Raw genomic sequence first — 19,285 nt, 5'->3', positions numbered from 1 at the left:
CTCAATACAAGTTTCGCTGAATGACTAACTGAATAAGTAACCAGGACAGGGCTGGGAGACGGAATGCATTCTTAACACCTTTTAAAAACCAGTTTAAACATACACATATGTTTGTATGTGCTTAGAAATGTTCTGAAAGAGGCTGCTAATGGTGGTCCCTTCTGGGGAGTGAACTGGGTAAGAAGGCAGGCTTACTTTTCCCTGGATACCTCACGCTGTTTATGCATTTTCATCATGAGCGTATTACTCCTGGGTCATTCAATAGCACATTAGATGATGTGTGTTCTGGGGTAAGTGAAAAGAAGAAACGGGCTGGAGAGCTTTTTAACTCACCATTCCTCTCCTTCCAATATCTCCTGAAAAAATGTTCAGCCTTCCCCAAGTGCCAGGAGAGCCCATGGATGGACACTAGCAACCCTGGGTCTTCCTAGCCGCTCCACGACACCCAGAGGGAGCATAGGGTGACAGCATAGAGCCCCAGCACGACAAGGTAGCTTTGGAAGAGCAGGCAGTCAAAGCGTTCCAGGAGGGCCAGCCACCCAAGCTCCTGTCGGTCCACCTGGTCCTGGGTTTGGAAGTAGCTGCTGATGGATCGAAGCTGGGACCAGACTTCCTTCAGGGTCCCTGATGGGGCCTGGTCCTCTTGACAGACGGGGGACTCTGCACGAGAGGAAGACACGGTAGGTGAGCCAGGGGACACCATGGCTCCCCCTGCCTTCCCACTGAAGCCAATGGCCTTATCCTTCAAGGAAGGTTGTGGGCAAAAGTGGCCAGTGGGCTGGAAGATTATGGATTCTCTCCCTACCCACTGAGGGGAGGCAAGGCTGTGCTGAAGGAACCCCGGAGAACACGGCAAGCAGGGTGATGAGTCCAGGTTACATCCTTCTGGGAGATTTTTCTGAGGTAGCACAGACCTCATTGACTTAAGCTTTAGGGCAGGAATGGTTCTTCTTTAAATTGAGGTATAATTGATATGTATCATTATATTAGTTTCAAGCATACAACATAATGATTCAATATTTGTATATACTGTGAGATGATAATCATAAGCCTAGGTAACACCCATCATCTCACAGTTACAGATTTTTGTTCTTGCGATGAGAACTTTTGGAATATAGTGTCTTGTTGACTTTCAAGAATACAGTAAAGTTAATGGAAGTTGCTGTATAACAGGGAGCTCAACCTGGTGCTCTGTGACAACCTAGAGGGGTGGGATGGGGTGGGAGGTGGGAGGGAGGTTCAAGAGGGAGGGGACATAAGTATACTTGTGGCTGATTCACATTGTTGTATGGCAGAAACCAACACAACATTGTAAAGCAATTATTCTCCTTAAAAATAAATAATTAAAAAAAACACAGTGAAAATATGTACCACTTCATGACGTTGCATGTCGTCCTTGCCCAGGGCCCATACTCACCTTTGTATCACTCCAATTTTAGTGTAAGTGCTGCGCAAGGGGGCACTGCGATGACCTGTATATTTCTGCACATTTGGCAACTAGAACCCAAATGTATGCAAACTATTTGTGCATGTGTGTGTGCGTGCGTGTGCAGGCATTTTGCTACTCTGAGGTCGGTGGCTCCAAACTGTTAAGTAAAACTAGCTAAGGGGACTGAGGGGCTGATCTCTAGGCTTTCCAAAGAGCCAGCAGACGACTGTCTTGTCTCCAGAGAGTTGATGTAAAATGCAGGGCAGAGGCTAAGAAGCAGATGTTTCCATTTTTTCACACAGTGATGCTTGGCCTAGGCTCCACCTGTGGGCACTGGGGCTGAGTGATCAAGCGAGACAAACAGGGACCTCAAGGCTTCTCACAAACCTGTCACCCCAGCAAGCGGGGCCCCAGGATCCATTTGAGGCTGGTTGGTATCTGTGTCCCCTCGAAGACACAGGAGGGTCTGCTCCTGCTGGCTGCACCGCTCATCGTAGAGGAATTTGACCAGCAGGATGGACTTGGATAAGCTGAGAACCAAGAAGGCCATGCAGACCGTGAAGAAGACCCCTGAGGGAAGGAGACGGAGGAGGTGGGGTTAGCAGGAGTCTCTGGGCCCCTTGCTTCTCTGTCTGAAAGGCAACATAAGATCTTGGACAGAAGTAATGCCAGACGGGCACCTGGACTTCCCTGATGGTCCAGTTGTTAAGAATCCACCTGCCAACGCAGGTGACATGGGTTCCATCCTTGGTCTGGGATGATCCTACATGCCCTGGGGCAATTAAACCCAGCGCTGCAGCTACTGAACCCACCAGCCTAGAGCCTGTGCTCTGCAGCTAGAGAGTAGCCCCTGCTCCCCTCAACTAAGGAAAGCCCATGCACAGCAATGAACGTCCAGCACAGTGAAAAATAAAGGAATGATTTTTTAAAAGGCCTGGTGACCCCAGGGCTGCTCACCAATCAGAGGGGTGCTCCCTGCACTCCTTGGCACCTCGTCAGACATGTTGACCCTGAAGACGGTGTAGCCCACCAGCACGCTGGTCTTGAACAGAATCCTGGCTTGGCAGGTGGGCGGGAGGTAGAAGCTGCCCAGGTCCACGAGCATCAGGAAGATGCTGGGGATGAGCAGGCTCACCACGTAGACCAGAGGGTGCCTACGAATCACCACCTGGGCAGGGATAAGCAGTCTGTTGACAAGGGGGTCCAAGCCAATGGACTAGCCAAGAACACTGCCACCCCAGAATTTTTACATAATATGAAAAGTCTACATAATTTATTTTTATTTTTTAAAAACTTATTTAGCTGTGTCAGGTCTTAGCTGCAGCACATGTGATCTTCATTACATCATGCGTGATCTTTCACTGTAGGACACGAAGTCTCTAGTTGTGGTGTGTAGGTCAGTATTTGCAGCCCACTGGTTCCAGAGAGCACGGGTTCAGTAGTTGAGGCGCATGGGCTTAGTTGCTCCAAGGCACGTGGGATCTTAGTTCCTCCACCAGGGACTGAACCTGTGTCCCCTGCATTACAAGGCAGATTCTTGACCACTGGCCCATCAGGGAAGTCCCTCTATGTTGTTTAGAAATAGGAGGTTATTTTGTGGTTTAGAAAATAGTAGGGGAATCCTTTAAGCTTTTCTGTATAACTAATATTGATAATATTATTCATAATTATAAGAAGAAGAAGCCACCATTTATTTAGCACCTGCTGTGTGCCAGGCACTGGACTAAGCGTTTCATATGATTTGTCTTCTTTAGTCCTCACAGTCGGAGAAGGCAACGGCACCCCACTCCAGTACTCTTGCCTGGAAAATCCCATGGATGGAGGAGCCTGGTAGGCTGCAGTCCATGGGGTTGCTGGGAGTCAGACACGACTGAGCGACTTCACTTTCACTTTTCACTTTCATGCATTGGAGAAGGAAATGGCAACCCACTCCAGTGTTCTTGCCTGGAGAATCCCAGGGACGGGGGAGCCTGGTGGGCTGCCGCCTATGGGGTCGCACAGAGTCGGACACGACTGAAGCGACTTAGCAGCAGCAGCACCAGCAGTCCTCACAGCAACGCTGGGGGCTGAGTATTATAACCTCCATTTTAACCAGGAGACAGAGGATCCTAGAGACTAAATGGCTGTCCAAATTCATATAGCTGGAGAGTGAGAAATTGTTTTAAAATCAGGTCTCACACCCAAAATCTTTCTTCTTAAACCACTTAGTTTGCAAAATCTTACACTGGTTTTGGTTTAGTCTCTTCTTTCTTGGAATGCACACACTTTAATATGTGTGTGTGTGTGTCAGAGACTGGCTAGGAGCAAATAGCACAATGAAACTAGGAAAGCCGAGGCGGGCTTGACAAGAGGTGGGTGGGACATAAGGCGATCACAGGAGGAAAGCAATCCCCCAGGGACTGGGGCACTGGCTGAGCTGTTCCTACCTGTAGGCTTGAAGGGCCCAGGGCCAGCAATGTGGTTGAACCTGAGGGGACAGAAGGCTGGGGGACGTGTGGCGTCCTCTTAGGAGCCCGAACCGTGGGTGGAGGCTCCTTGGAGTGGGGAGAAATGGAAAGATAAACACCTCACTCGGTCTCTCCCTCCCTCCAACCTCTGGCCATTGCTCCCCCTGCCCGCTACTCCCAAACTGGACCAGGGCTCCCATCTCTGCAGGCCACAGTCCAGCCTCCAAGAGCAAAAGTAGCTGTGAAGTGGGGCAACTGCAGAGATCCACCAGGACCCATAGCATGGCTGGGCAGAGAGCTGGTCCAGTAGCCGGGAATTTTTTTTTTTTTTGGCTGTGCTGGGTTTTTGTTGCTGCCCACAGGCTTTCTGTAGTTGTGGCGAGTGTGGGCTCCTCTCCAGTCGCGGTGTGCAGGCTTCTCATTGTGGTGGCTTCTCGTTGCAGAGCACAGGTTCTAGGGTGCGTGAGCTCCGTTAGTTGCAGCATGCGGGCTCTAGAGCGCAGGCTCAGTGGTTGTGGTGCAGGGGCTCAGTTGCCCTGCGGCATGTGGGATCTTCCTAGGCAAGGAAACAAACCTGCATCCCCTGCATTGGCAGGTGGATTCTTCACCACTGGGCCGTGAGAAAAGTCTTATAGCTGGGAATTAAAGTCTCATAAAATTACAGTGAGAGCCGCTGCCATTTTGTTACACCCAGCTTCTCTGGGATAGTCATAGTGTTAGTGTTAGTCGCTCAGTCGTGGCCGACTCTTTGCGACCCCATGGACTGCAGCCCACCAGGCTCCACTGTCCATGAGATTTTCCAGACAAGGATACTGGAGTGGGTTGCCATTTCCTTCTCCAGGATGGTCGTAGGACGTGCCTATAATGAACACAAAATCTATTCTCATCCTTCCTGGAGAGAAACAGGATATGACAGGGCTACTTCCCCCATCAGACTATGGACCCTTTGAGGGTGAGAATAGTAATTTTTAATCCCTCATGGGGTCAAAAATAATGCCTATTTTATGACAGAGGATGGGATGGTTGGATGGCATCATCGACTCGATGGACATGAGTTTGAGCAAGCCCTGGGAGTTGGTGGTGGACAGGGAAGCCTGGCGTGCTGCAGCCCATGGGGTCGCAAAGAGGCAGACACGACTGAGCGACTGTACTGAACTGATTAGTAGCTCAGTGGTAAAGAATCACCTGCCAATGCAGGAAACATGGGTTTGCTCCTGGATTCGGGAAGATCCCCTAAAGGAAATGGCAACCCAGTCCAGTATTCTTGGCTGGAGGACCCAATGGACAGAGGAGCCTGGCGGGCTATAGTCCATGGGGTCACAAAGAGTTGGACATGACTCCGGAACTGAAAACACACACACACACACACACACACACACACACACACACACATTCAGTAAATGTTCACTAAACAAATGAATGTTCTGGGCCCTGTGCTGCTAGATTTGAAGGGGAAAAAAAAAAAAAACCAATGTCTGAAACCTCCCATTTCTCTGGTTCACCAAACAACTGAATGATTTCTGCATGTCAGAAAGTGGCCAGACCCTTTTTCACGTGGGATGTGATTTATTTAATACTCAGTGTGAGTTTGTTGGCAGGTAATATGGCATCCACTCTGTAGATTTTTGAAAATAAAGTTCAGCCCCGTAAGTAAGCTGAGTAAGTGGGATGTGCCCATGCACCTTCTGGTTCCAAGCTCTGCGCTCTTTCCCAGACAGCCTCCTCTCAGTTTGATCAGACCTCTGAGCTGAATTCAGGGTCTTCTCTCTCACCTCGGCCTCCCTGCCTGGAAAAGAATTGGATAGACGGAAGTCGGAGGAGAAGGTGGTGGGGGAGGAGCCTGGCTGGGTGAGATGAGATGTCACCTTGCTGGTGGGAGTCAGGGCTCCTCAGCCTTTGGGTCTGGAAGCATATCCTGACTCAGTGGAGCTCAGTAAACCAAGGCCATTTGGCCAATTGTAGTCTGACTGTGGTCTTCCGCATTGAACTTAATTGCCTGCAAACATCTAAACCAGAATGACACTCACTGTTTTGCCATCATTTGGTTAAAATACATTTTTACCAAAATGCAGTCAACAAGAAAAACCATGAACTGTCAAAACCCTGCATCTCTTTCCTTGCTTTGTCGTGCTGTGACAGGTGTGGCCGTGGTAGGTGAGTTGGGGAGAAGGGAGTTCAGGGCCAGAGTCCACACGACGTCTTGTGTTGTGGGCCCCACCTGGGCTATGGGGATGGGGGGGCGACCGAGTCTGCCGTCTCTGGAGGGTAAGAGCAAGAAGATCCCCTGAGACTTCATGGTGGACGTTACATAAAGGAGATGAAGAGAATAAGAATGCTACCCCAAAGAAAAGCACAAGCAGGCATGTTGGTTAAGCAGAGAGAGCCCAGACTTAGAGTCAAAGGAAGAGCAGAGGCCCTGAGCCCCTCCATTCCATGTGCTGGTTAAAGGGACTCTGGATGGTATCACACCTCTCCAAGCCTTGCTTTTCCCCCCGTTTTTAAAGAACAGTTTACTTTTGCCTCGCCAAGCATCTTGGGTACAATTGAGATCAGCTGCTGTACTCTTTAAATAAAGTTCCCACGTAAATAGCACATGCTGAGACGATTCCTCTCCACCCAGAGGCAGATGCTGAGAGTGAATAGAAATCTGGGCCAGAACCAAAGAGGAGCAGTGTGGCTCCTTAGGGTCCCTGGTTCCCAAGAAAGTGCAATTTCACCAAACCTCATGTTCCACAAGGTGTCAGGGCAGAGGCGTGGCAAGAACTGAGAGGCTGGGAGGCAGGCTGGCTTCATGCAGTCATAGGGAGTCCTGCACTTAGAAGGGCCCCATGCTTGGCTTGGTGTCATTTTGACGTTCTTAATAATTTTTAAGCAAGGGACCCTGCATTTCCACTTTGCATGAGGCCCCACATATTTATGTAGCCAGTCTCAATGTGAGGATATTCCTCACTGGATATCGAGAGTAGTTGAAAGTAGAGAGGAAACAGGTAGGTACAAGTGTAGACAATTAGCTTGGGCTGTGACATAAAGCAGAAAGTTCTCCAACTCAAAAAACTGTATAAGTTACAAGCTGACATAAAATCGTAAACTTAGACAGGCCTTCCAAAACCACTTCATCCATTCTTCTGCCTTTTAGCAAGGATGAGCCAGTTCTTAAGATGGATCAAACAGTACCTGTAGTTTTGCTTTTCTTCAAGAACAAAGGACCCACCTTTTTCTTTAGGATGATTTGGGGGCAATACTACCTATGGACTAGTCTACTTTTCTCTACAAGCCCAGTGCAGCCTAAAGAAACTCTAATTTTATCCTACAGTTTTGAGAAATGTCTTGTTCCCATGATCTCATTTGATTCTCAAAGCCCTTCATGCTCATGTTCAAGAAACATGAATTGAGCATGAAGAGAGGTCAGGCACAATCCTAAATCCTAAATACTAGGGTTAGAACTGCTGACAGGACAGGTCCCTGCTCTTGCCCCCGACTCCTAACCCCACGTCTTATGGGATCAGGAACCAGATTCTGACAGTTAGATGTTTCACAGGTCTGCAGACAGAAGTTTGCCCCAGAATGGACCATACCCAGAGTCTATGCTTGATTTGATGATAACATTTGGGACTTTCTGAGTTTATATTTAGATGATATTTTCATCTTAGAGGGCTTCCCTGATGGCTCAGACTGTAAAGAATCTGCCTGCAATGCAGGAGACCCAGGCTTGATCCTTGGATCAGGAAGATCCCCAATAGGAGGGAATGGCTATCCACTCCAGTATTCGTGCCTGGAAAACCCCATAAACAGAGGAGCCTAGTGGGCTGCACTCCATGGGGTCACCAAGAGTCAGACATAACTGAGTGACTAACACTTTCACTACTTTTTGGTCTTAGAATCAGTACTGAAATGGGTTAAGATGTTTGGGGATGTTGGGATGGGTGACTATATTCTGCACGTGGGACAGACATGAATTTGGGGGAGTCTGAAGATGGCAGACTCTACTGGGTTGAACGTTGCTGTTTATCACCAGTTCTGTCCAGCTCTTTTGTGACCCACATGGACTATAGCCCACCAGGCTCCTCTGTCCATGGGATTTTCCAGGCAAGGATATTGGAATGGATTGCCATTTTCTTCTCAAGGGGATCTTCCCAACCCAGGGAGGGAAACTGTCTCCTGCATTGGCAGGTGGATTCTTTACCACTGAGCCTCCTTGTAAGCTCCACTGGGTTGAATAATGCTCCCCAAAATTCATGTCCTTCCGGAAGCTCAGAATACAACCTTATTTGGAAATGAGATCATTGCAAATGAAGTGTCCCTGTAAGAAGAAGAGAAGAGACCTACAAAGGATAATACCTTTGTAGGCATGTGAAGATGGAGGCAGGCATTGGAGTGATACATCCTACAAGCCCAGGGAAGACAAGGTTGCTAGAAACCACCTGAAGTTAAGAGAGAAGCAAGAAGCAGACTGTCCCTCAGAGTGCCCAGAAAGACCCGACCCTGCGTACACTTTGATTGCCAGCTTCTGACCTCCAGAACTATGAGAGAAGACAGTTCTATTGTCTTAAAGTGGTACTTTGTTATGGCAACCCGAAGAAACTAATCAGGTGGGGACTTCCCTGGTGGTCCAGGGGTTAAGAGGCCAGGCTCCCAATGCAGGGACCCAGGTTTGATCCCTGGTCAGGAAACTAGATCTGGCATGCTGTAACTAAAGGATCCTGCCTGCTGCAACTAAGACCCGGTACAGCCAAATAAATAAAATAAATAAATAATAATTAAAAAAAAACCCGGATACAGGCGACTTGGCCAGTAACACACAGTGGGAAAATGCCACAAAATGGACTGGAACATACTGCTTCTCTTTAGCTGTGTGTCAGTCAAGTCCTGGTTCCACCAGTCACCTGTTAACCTTGGTTAAGTTGCTTAATTTCTCTGCACCCCAATTCAACCACCTGTAAAAATGTGGATATGTGGAGTCCCCATCTTGTAGAGATGTAAGGATTAAATACAGAAACTTTTAAAATGGTGCCTCATATAGACTCAATGCTTGGTTTTGTGGTCACTGTTATCATGCCTCCTTGGACAGATTTTGAGGCCCGTGATAGGAACCTAGAGTCTTGTTTTATCCATGCTGGTGTCCTCGGTGCTTAGCAATGAGCTTGGCACAGGATAAGAACTCAAAAGAGGTGCATCAAGTTGTATTAGAGTCTGCTAATAATGGTTCTTTTCGTTCCAATGGGTGAGAGAGTGGAGTGAGCCCAAAGTGGGGCTCCCCTCTTGAAGTCAGTCTTCTGGGGGCCACTTCTCTGCAGCTCATGTCAGAGGCAGTGACCCCCTGTATACCAGGGGGATGGTACATCACCAGCTCGGCAAGACACTGCTCTCTGCAGAACTGCCCCTACCTAGAGCCCATCATTTCTAATGGACTAAAGGAGCTGGTGCCTTTAAATTCCACAGAAAGGGAAGAAAAAGCACTTTAGTTTCAGTCCGTGTTCTCCATTAGACACCCTTCAGGTGTTAGCAATATTATGCCACAATTTCATTATCCATTAAAGCCAGGTAATAATAAGTACACAAAGGTATTTGGAGCCTATTGATGTTAATGAAAGAGATCAATCTAATTCAGAATGTGTGTGTGGAGAGCTCCTTGGAGATGGAATAGGCCCCAAGGTTAGCCTCTAATTGCCTCCTTGATGATAGACCCCACCAGTACTCAATTTTGCATGACCGTCTTTATGACATACTTGGAATTTTGACGGCCAGACTCACGCTTCATACAGAAGCCCATTTGCCTCCTCTCCCAAGCCCCTCCCAACATTCCCAATTCAGAAAGAACGGGAAAGTTGCTGCCATTTAAGTAAGATCCTTGTGCAAGAGTGAGAGCTTCTTGGATCTAGACCATGGGTCGAGTTGGTTTAGCAGAAAGTCCATGATTCACCCTGGAGGGTTTCTAGGGGTCCAAATTCTCTCTTTCTCTCTCCTCTCTGGAGTGACCTGTAGAGCTTGGAAGGATCTTCTATCAAGTTTATGAGCTGGATTCAATCGATATCTCAACAAAATTAATCTACTCTAATCTAGAAAGGAAAATTACATCTGAAAAATAGGATACATGAGGCATATTCCTTTCACAAATGCCCCTCTTCATTTTTCTAGGAGGCCCCTGTAGGTCTCCCAATTCCTGCTTGCATGAGCATTTACTCCGAGAGAAGATAGCTGGGGTCAGGCCTCACTATAGCTCCCACAACTGTCTGCCAGTTTGCATCCAATGCGTGTGTGCTAAGTCACTTCAGTTGTATCCAACTCTTTGCAACCCCATGAACTGTAGCTTGCAGAGTCCTATGTCCAAGAATACTGGAGTGGGTTGCCATGCCCTCCCCCAGGGGATCTTCCTGACTCAGGGACCAAACAGGCCTCTCTTATGTCTCCTGCATTGGCAGACGGCTTCTCTACCACTAGCACCACTTGGGAAGCCCTTGCACCCAATAAGAGTTCTCAAGTATCATTTCTACCTCCTCACACTTCTGCCGTCATTCTTTAGAAAACAAAAAAGAAACAAAACACTGCCAGACCTGGGCTTCCCTGGTGGCGCAGTGGTAAAGAATCCGCCTGCCAATGCAGGAGACACAGGTTTGATCCCCGGTCTGGGAAGATCCCACGTGCCACAGAGTAACAAAGCCCATTCATGACAACTATTGAAACTGTCCTCTGGAGCCCGTGAGCTGCAACTTCGGAAGCCCGAGCACCCTAGAGCCCGTGCTCCACAAGAGAAGCCACAGCAATGAGAAGCCCAAGCGCACACCAACCAGAGAGTAGCAGACACGCAGCAACGAAGATCCAGCACAGCCATAAATAAATAGATAAAATTACTTTTAAAAAAAGCACTGCCGTACAGAAATTGAATGTTCATCCTGTTTCTGGGAATCAGCGCCTCCAACAGTGTATTGAAGGAAGCCTCCCCTCCTGTGGCTGCTGGCTCGGGCACCAGGCTGCACACAAATGTGCCTCTGCTCTGGGCTCCCGGTGGAATGCAGCCTGACTCCAAGGTGTCAGCGGTGCTCTCAGAACAACAAGACATGTCCTGGAGCCACAGATAGATTGCACGTTAGCAGGAACCAACGGGCACCCGAAGCATTTGATTCAGTGTCAGCGGCAGCGTGTACATCAGGCCCAGGTGGAACATGTATTTAGATCTTTGTTCCTCCTTCTGCCGTATCTGTCCCCAACCCCGTGCTGGGCAGCCAGGATGGAGACACAGCAGGTGATTAGATTAAGAAGAAGCTGGACTTTTGCTGTCAGGACCCTGGTGAGTCCAACGTGGGCAGGAAACTGGGCTCTGAATTTTACATCATTGCCTAAAGGTTGTTGAAGGACACCAAGGTGACTTGACTGCTCAATTCAGAGTTGGATATCTGGCACGGAGTAAGAGAACATGAGCCATCATTGTGTATGTAGTGGGAACAGGGGAGTCGTGGAGGCTGAGAGAGGTCAAGGGGGTGAAGAACTGACCTGGAGAGTCACTCAGTCTACTTTGTCTTCCAGAGTTGCAGAACTGTTCCTGAGTTCGGCTCCCTGCCTCACCGAGCACGGTCTGTGACTCTTCTCAAGATTCTGCGCCCGAGGGCCAGGGTGGACGGCAACCCCGCTCCCCCCGCCCCCGCAAACAACCCACATTAGCCCCCACGGCAACAGAACCCTGGGAAAAGCTCCCAGAGCAAGAAATCGGTTCACTGCCCTCTCTGGCTGCCCTCAGCAGAAAGCCTGAATGGAGAAGAATCATGGCACGGAAGACAGCAAAGAAACGCGGACCTGTTCCCTATAATTCAGAGATGCCTCTCCTCCCTTTAACAATATTTTATGCCTGTGCTCATCATATTTAAAATGGAGCTAGGACACAGAAAAACTTGACCACCATTGAGAAGACGATATTTAGGGTAGAGGGTGGTGTGTAGCTACAAACGGCGGCTACACTATGGAGAGAGGGGGAGCGAGTGTGTGTGCGCCCTCCCACACTCTGGCTTACCTGCCCCTTCTCCCGTCTTTGTTTTTCTCCTCCGTGCAGTGTAGGTAATGGTGTGTGCAGCCTTCTCCGGAGTGCTTGGTAGGTGACTGTGTTCCACCTTGCACGTGCTACTCCCTCACATTTCCCTTTAATGCTCTCCATTATTCGGGCTGCATTAATAATGTTTGCAGGCTGATATCTTTAAAATTAATGAGGTGTTTACTCTGAGCCAAGAAACTCATTGAAATTAAAAAAGCTTTCTTTTCCGCCCCCCCCTCCCTTTCCCTCGGTAAAAAAGTGGACAAACAAGCCACAATGTAAGCTTTGCTAAAAAAACAAGTAGAAGAGGCAAGGACTCAAGCCCTACCGCAAGGAAGGCGTGAATTGGGATTAGGTGGTGCCCAGCATTATACATCAGTCAGGTTCAAATCACAGCTGTATTTAAGAGGCCTTGTTTTAACAAGTGCTTTACTAGAAAACTGCATACCACACCTTTTAACCAATGGAGGGTTTCTGTGCCCTCAATAATCGCTTATTTCACCACCACCATCCTCCTTAGCAGGTAATTATCCATTGTAACCATAGCACCTTAGTGTAGTCTAATTTTTCCCTTCTTGTTCAAAAGGTTTGTTTCTAGGAGAATTCAGCTGTGCTTAATCCTGACCTGTCTATAGTCTCTAGCTCTCAGTCAGATTACCTGGTCTGAAGGACCCTCCCACCCCCCAGCTACCACCATCACTAGCTGACTTTGTGCAGAAAAGCAGGATTGAACACGAATGACAAGTCTACTGGCTGCAGAAACTTGCTGCAGACCACACGTCAGGATGGTTTGCCGGGAGGGAAGGGGGAACGGTGCCCCTGGACTGCAAAGCAGCAGGCTTCACTGTCCTGCTCCCCACTGCCCGCTCCAGGCACCTAGTGGACACACTTCCCCAGGAACAATGCAGCCAAAAGCATTCCTGGTGGCGCATCTGAGAAGTCTGGGTTCTTATCCGGTCCTTGCTGAGCAGTTGTACTTCTCAGATCTGGAAACCACCAGTGGTCTCTGAGGATCCTGCTGATGACAGGTTAGCTAATCCCTCAAGATACTTAAGTTAATAATATGATAATTTTATGCATTTGCATCTGGAATAATTAATAATTTACTTAATGTCACACAGGACATTCATATTGAAGAGACGTTTTTCTCCTAATTTTGGTTGCTGTGTGTGGGTTTCTTCTTTCTTTTTCCTTCTCAGTAGCAATTAGAAGTGAGAATGTTATATGTGCTGAAAGGTGTGAGGACTCCTGGCAGTGGCTGGTTCGGGGCTCTGTGTCTGAAAACCATCCTCTTTATGTTCATGTATGGAACCACTCCAGCAGGAGTCCAGGATCTATGGCTGAACCTCTGGTCTCAGATGCAAACGGATGTCTGCAGCCATCCAAATCAGCTGTGCTTAGGGGATACGAATGAGAAGATGCAGGAGAGCAGAGATTGCTCAGCCTGATAGGGAAGGTGAAAGACTGCAGAGAAGTGGGCAACGGGGACAGGAATAGGGGTGGAACCTACATTGAACTGAATCTGTGCAAAATCTCCAGCGCTGTTCTGCAGGATACTGTAGGTTGAGGACACAGAAAGAAGTTCCCACTCACTGTCATTCAGAAATGCCTTTTGGTCATGTGTAATATCTTCTGTGCTTCTCAGGAAGGCCAGGTCTACATCTTCCACTGAAAATAACAGAAATAGTTGATTTCCCATAGAAACAGGCACCAAAGACAACCCACTTTTCTAATTCCCAATTAAAACCCTTCCTTTTAATTCTTGCTCCCATATGGACAGTCTTACTGAGATGGGGTTCAATATACCATTTTGAATTAGGGGTAATGATGAGGAACAAAAACTTACTGGTTGTGAAAAAAAAATGCAGCTATGAACTAAGGGTTTGCACTCCATTGTCTATAGAATGAGAATTCTGTAATGTTCTCAATGGCAATGGAGGCCTAATATTGTGTTTTCAAATCAACAGCAGCAAAGGGCCCTATCTCTGGGCACAATACTCTGGTTAGTCTGAATTGCAGCAGGAGCCAAATAACTACAAGATTTTAGATTTATAAAAAGTCAGTTATGTGCAAAAATAAAATCAATTGAGGGACCACATAACATAATTTCACCTTTGTGTGCCCACCCAGCACAAGTGTGTTTGCCCACTAGCAGACTACACCTCTCATGACTTACCTGTGTGCAGAATGCTACTGAAGGTTAGGCTGCAATTCTGGACATCAAATGGAAAAGCATATGTCTCCAAATTGCATGCAGAGACCACCTGGATGGGCTTGGAGTGTTTAATGGTCCCAGATGAGTTCACATAGACATAGGGAAGGTCAGGTGATCTTTCAATGTCCACACTGTGAGAAACACAAGAGATCTTGTGGTTACAGAGTGAGCTTTCATCATTCTAATACATAAACAGAACTGATCATGAGATGGTTCAGTTCAGTGCAGTCGCTCAGTCGTGTCCGACTCTTTGCGACCCAATGAATCGCAGCATGCCAGGCCTCCCTGTCCATCACCAACTCCCGGAGATCACTCAAACTCACGTCCATTGAGTCAGTGATGCCATCCAGCCATCTCATCCTCTGTTGTCCCCTTCTCCTCCTGCTCCCAATCCCTCCCAGCATCAGAGTCTTTTCCAATGAATCAACTCTTCACATGAGGTGGCCAAAGTACTAGAGTTTCAGCTTTAGCATCATTCCTTCCAATGAGCACCAAGGGCTGATCTCCTTTAGAATGGACTGGCTGGATCTCCTTGCAGTCCAAGGGACTCTCAAGAGTCTTCTCCAACACCACACTTCAAAAGCATCAATTCTTCGGCGCTCAGCTTTCTTCACAGTCCAACTCTCACATCCGTACATGACCATTGGATAAACCATAGCCTTGACTAGATGGACCTTTGTTGGCAAAGTAATGTCTCTGCTTTTCAATATGCTATCTAGGTTGGTCATAACTTTCCTTCCAAGGAGTAAGCGTCTTTTAATTTCATGGCTACAATCACCATCTGCAGTGATTTTGGAGCCCCCAAAAATAAAGTCTGACACTGTTTCCACTATTTCCCCATCTATTTCCCATGAAGTGGTGGGACCAGATGCCATGATCTTCGTTTTCTGAATGTTGAGCTTTAAGGCACCCTTTTCATTCTCCTCTTTCACTTTCATCAAGAGGCTTTTTAGTTCCTCTTCACTTTCTGCCATAAGGGTGTGGTGTCATCTGCGTATCTGAAGTTATTGATATTTCTCCTGGCAATCTTGATTCCAGCTTGTGCTTCTTCCAGCCCAGCCTTTCTCATGATGTACTCTGCATATAAGTAAAATAAGCAGGGTGACAGTATACAGCCTTGACGTACTCCTTTTTCTATTTGGAACCAGTCGTTGTTCCATGTCCAGTTCTAACTGTTGTTTCCTGATCTGCATATAGGTTTCTCAAGAGGCAGATCAGGTGGTCTGGTATTCCCATCTCTTTCAGAATTTCCCACAGTTTATTGTGATCCACACAATCAAAGGCTTTGGCATAGTCAATAAAGCAGAAATAGATGTTTTTCTGGAACTCTCTTGCTTTTTCCATGATCCAGCGGATGTTGGCAATTTGATCTCTGGTTCCTCTGCCTTTTCTAAAACCAGCTTGAACATCTGGAAGTTCATGGTTCACATATTGCTGAAGCCTGGCTTGGAAAATTTTGAGCATTGCTTTACTAGTGTATGAGATGAGTGCAATTGTGCAGTAGTTTGAGCATTCTTTGGCATTGCCTTTCTTTGGGATTGGAATGAAAATTGACCTTTTCCAGTCCTGTGGCCACTGCTGAGTTTTCCAAATTTGCTGGCATATTGAGTGCAGCACTTTCACAGCATCATCTTCCAGGATTTGAAATAGCTCAACTGGAATTCCATCACCTCCACTAGCTTTGTTCGTAGTGATGCTTTCTAAGGCCCACTTGACTTCACATTTCAGGATGTCTGGCTCTAGGTGAGTGATCATACCATCAAGATTATCTTGGTTGTGAAGATCTTTTTTGTACAGTTCTTCTGTGTATTCTTGCCACCTCTTTTTAATATCATCTGCTTCTGTTAGGTCCATACCATTTCTCCGGTATGGACCATATATCATCTGGTCTCCGGTAGTGACCATATATCATCCCAGACTAGCCCAGAAGTGCAAAGACTGAATCACATTGTCCATGAGACAGTCACCTGGCAAACGTGGGTTCAGCAATGACAGCCTCATGGGTCAACTCACTTGCTACTGTTAAAACATAGACATAATCCATGGGGAACATCAAGCATTAGCAATCAAATCTGTATCTTAAAGGGCTTCCCAGGTGGCGCTATTGGTAAAGAACCTGCTTGCCAATGCAGGAAATGGAAGAGATGCAGGTTCAATCTCCGGGTTGGGAAGATCCCCTGGAGGCGGGCATGGCAACCCACTCCAGTACTCTTGCATGGAGAATTCCATGGACAGAGGAGCCTGGTGGGCTACAGTCCATGGGATTGCAAAGAGTTGGACATGACTGAAGGGACTTAGCATGCACACACACACTGTATCTTAAATGATGTCAACTCACGGTTTTGATACTGCTAACCTGAATGCTCCCAACAATACAGCTCCTCTTCAAGTTGAGAGACAAAAAATAGTAACAATGTCTGAAAGGAAGCAGCAACTGGCTTGAGTATTCTAAGCAGTCTACACCCCACAGAAACACACCCCAACACACTTACTACTCATTTATGATGATATCAGGGGCCCAGATGGCACTTAGAGGTAGAGAGATCTCTCTAATCTCATCAAACATGCTGGAGTTCCAGGATAAAAACTCATCATCCCAAACCTGTAGCCAAAAAGAAAATGTCACAAAGAGGTAATGTCAGCCCCATCAAAGAACTGAAGAGGAATTTAGATGAGTAACTCAATTGATCAGCCTGTTGCTACTATCTGTTAGGGGAGAGGACTTCTCATCCAACTCCTAAAGATGTTTGCCCTAATCAGAAACAACAGCCATATATCTTACTCAGATTCTAATAAATCAGGTCTGCTGCAGATGTAAGGAAATTTAAAAGGAAAGATAATATTTATTCCTGGGACTTCGCTGGCAATCCAGTGGTTAAGACTTAGAGCTTTCACTGCAGGGGGCATGAGTTTGATCCCTGGTCAGGGAACTAAGACCCCCACACACCACATGGTGCAGCCAAAAAAAGAAAAAAAAGGATAATATCTATTCTTTCAAATAATTACATTTTTCAGCAGATCAATTTCAGGAGTCCAGCATGCATAGAAGGAAAAAACATAATCATTTACCTCACGATACCATATGCTTGTCTTTAATTTTTGATTCTGTGTATCCTGCAAAGCAAAAATTAAATACACAGCAAATCTTAGAGAGTCAGTAAATCAAAGCCCAATTCAACAGTATGACAATTCAGAGGAAGAAAATTGCATCCAGGTAAATAATGCTGATTTTAAAAACATGACCTTGACTCTTTAAGATCTGAGTATTCCCAGTTATTTATTACATACACCTGTTGCTATAAGCTTTACTGTATTATCTATGACAAAATGATGCTTTAACTGCACTTGACATGTTCAATGATTTGCTAATCTCTTTCCTACTTTAATAGTTACTCTGCCATTAATCAGACTAAAAGATGATATATAGTCATAGCCAACTCTGGACTAAAAAGATGAGACCAAGCTCTTATCTGTAATTAAGATGTTATTCCTAATCTTTGAATGAGTATTATTAATATTTCAATTGCCATTGGCAGCCTTTCCTGTTGTTTCCTTATGTTTGGATTTCTCTGCTTATAAAACAGACTGAATGAGCTTAATCCAAGTGAGGTATATTTTTGATGATATAAATAGATGTGATTCTCCATTCTGCAATGAATCAGTGATTAAAAAAGCAAAGACCACCCCCCCAAACAAAAAAAAAATCCTCTTCATTAAATTTTTTTCATATTGAATCTAGTAAAAAAACAAAAACATGCTATAGTTACTATGTTCTTAGGGATTAAAAGGAATATTTCATACCACATTCAAACATTAACTCAAAATGGATCATAAACCTAAATGTAAGAGCTAAAACTACAAAACTCTTAGAACAAAACATAGGAGTAAATATTCATGACTTTGAATTAGGCAATAATTTCTTAGATAAGACACCATAAGCACAAGCAACAGAAGAAGAAGTAAATGGGACTTCATCAAAATTTAGAACTTTTGTGCTTTAAAGTCAAATGACAGGAAGTCGATGACAACCCACAGCGTGGGAGAAAATACTTGCAAATCACATAGCTAGTAAGAGGTTTGAACCTAGAATATATAAAGAACTCTTACAACTCAACAATAAAGATAAGCAACCAAAATTTAAAACGAGCATCAAAGAACATAATATAGTGAGAAGGAAACTCATAGAATGTGAGAAAATATTTGTGAATTATATAGCTGATAAAGGGTTATTATCCCAAATATTAAAGAACTTTTACAACTCAAAACCAAAATCCTTATTTAAGAATGGACAAAAGACTTGAACAGACATTTGTCCAAAGTAGATATTCAAATGCCAATAAACACAGGAAATTAGGCTCAGCATCATGGCCATAGACCAAACTGTGTTCTTCCAAAATTCATATGTGGCTGTATTGGGAGACAGGACTTTCAGGAGATAACGAAGGTAAAATGAGGTCACAAGGGTGGGCCCTCATCCAAGAGGCTTGGTGGCCTTAGAAAAAGAGGAAGAGAGAATGATCTCTTGCTCCTCCATATGAAGACACAGTAAGAAGGCAGCCATCTGCAAGCCGGAAAGACTACTTTTACTAGGAACCAAATTGGCCAGAACTTTGATCTTGAACTTCCCAGATTCCCAAACTGTGAGAAATAAATTTCTGTGGTTTCAGTCACCATGTCTATGATATTTGTTATGGCAGTCAGAGTCAGAGCTGGCTTATATAATCTCTAATCACTAGGGAAATACAAATCGAAACCCACAATGAAATACCATTTCACTCTCATTAGGATGGCTACTTTGTTTTTTAAGCAGAAAATAAGTGTTGGTGAGGATAATTGGAATTCTTGTGCACTATTGTTGGGAATGTAAAATGGTGCAGCTGCTATGGAAAACAGTGTGCCATTCGTAAAAACTTAAAAATAGAACTACTACGTGGTCCAGCAATTCCACTCCTTGGCGTTTACCCAAAAGAACTGAAAACAAGAACTAGGTCAGATATTTGCACATCCGTGTTCACGGCAGCATTATTCACAGTTGCCAAGGGGTGGAAGCAACACAAGTGTCCATCAATGGAGGAATGAATGAACCAAATGTAGTACATACATACAATGTAATATTTACTCAAGAAAGGAAATTCTGACACATGCTACAATATGGAGGAAACTTGAAGACTTTA

The 19,285-nt window shown here is 45.8% G+C and overlaps 1 protein-coding gene and 1 non-coding gene across 2 annotated transcripts in view; both read right to left on the bottom strand.

Annotated features, from left to right (window-relative positions):
* Nucleotides 1-427: 427 nt before the first annotated feature.
* HTR3B (5-hydroxytryptamine receptor 3B) overlaps nucleotides 428-19,285 on the bottom strand; it is a 41,315-nt gene continuing 22,457 nt past the window's right edge. Inside the window, exons 4-10 of the mRNA XM_055548181.1 lie at nucleotides 17,181-17,225; nucleotides 16,604-16,713; nucleotides 14,073-14,242; nucleotides 13,407-13,564; nucleotides 2,387-2,597; nucleotides 1,817-1,999; nucleotides 428-660 (exon numbers count right to left, since the gene is read on the bottom strand). Coding sequence (XP_055404156.1) covers nucleotides 428-660; nucleotides 1,817-1,999; nucleotides 2,387-2,597; nucleotides 13,407-13,564; nucleotides 14,073-14,242; nucleotides 16,604-16,713; nucleotides 17,181-17,225 — 1,110 coding nt within the window. The remainder of the gene's footprint in view (nucleotides 661-1,816; nucleotides 2,000-2,386; nucleotides 2,598-13,406; nucleotides 13,565-14,072; nucleotides 14,243-16,603; nucleotides 16,714-17,180; nucleotides 17,226-19,285) is intronic.
* Nucleotides 1,360-1,463, bottom strand: LOC129629397 (U6 spliceosomal RNA). The gene has a single exon (XR_008703226.1). It is a non-coding gene; the product is annotated as a U6 spliceosomal RNA (small nuclear RNA).

Source organism: Bubalus kerabau, chromosome 15, assembly GCF_029407905.1.
Source record: "Bubalus kerabau isolate K-KA32 ecotype Philippines breed swamp buffalo chromosome 15, PCC_UOA_SB_1v2, whole genome shotgun sequence".
NCBI lineage: Eukaryota > Metazoa > Chordata > Mammalia > Artiodactyla > Bovidae > Bubalus > Bubalus kerabau.
The sequence above is the reverse complement of the archived record's forward strand: the minus strand, read 5'-3'. Positions and strand labels throughout refer to the sequence as shown.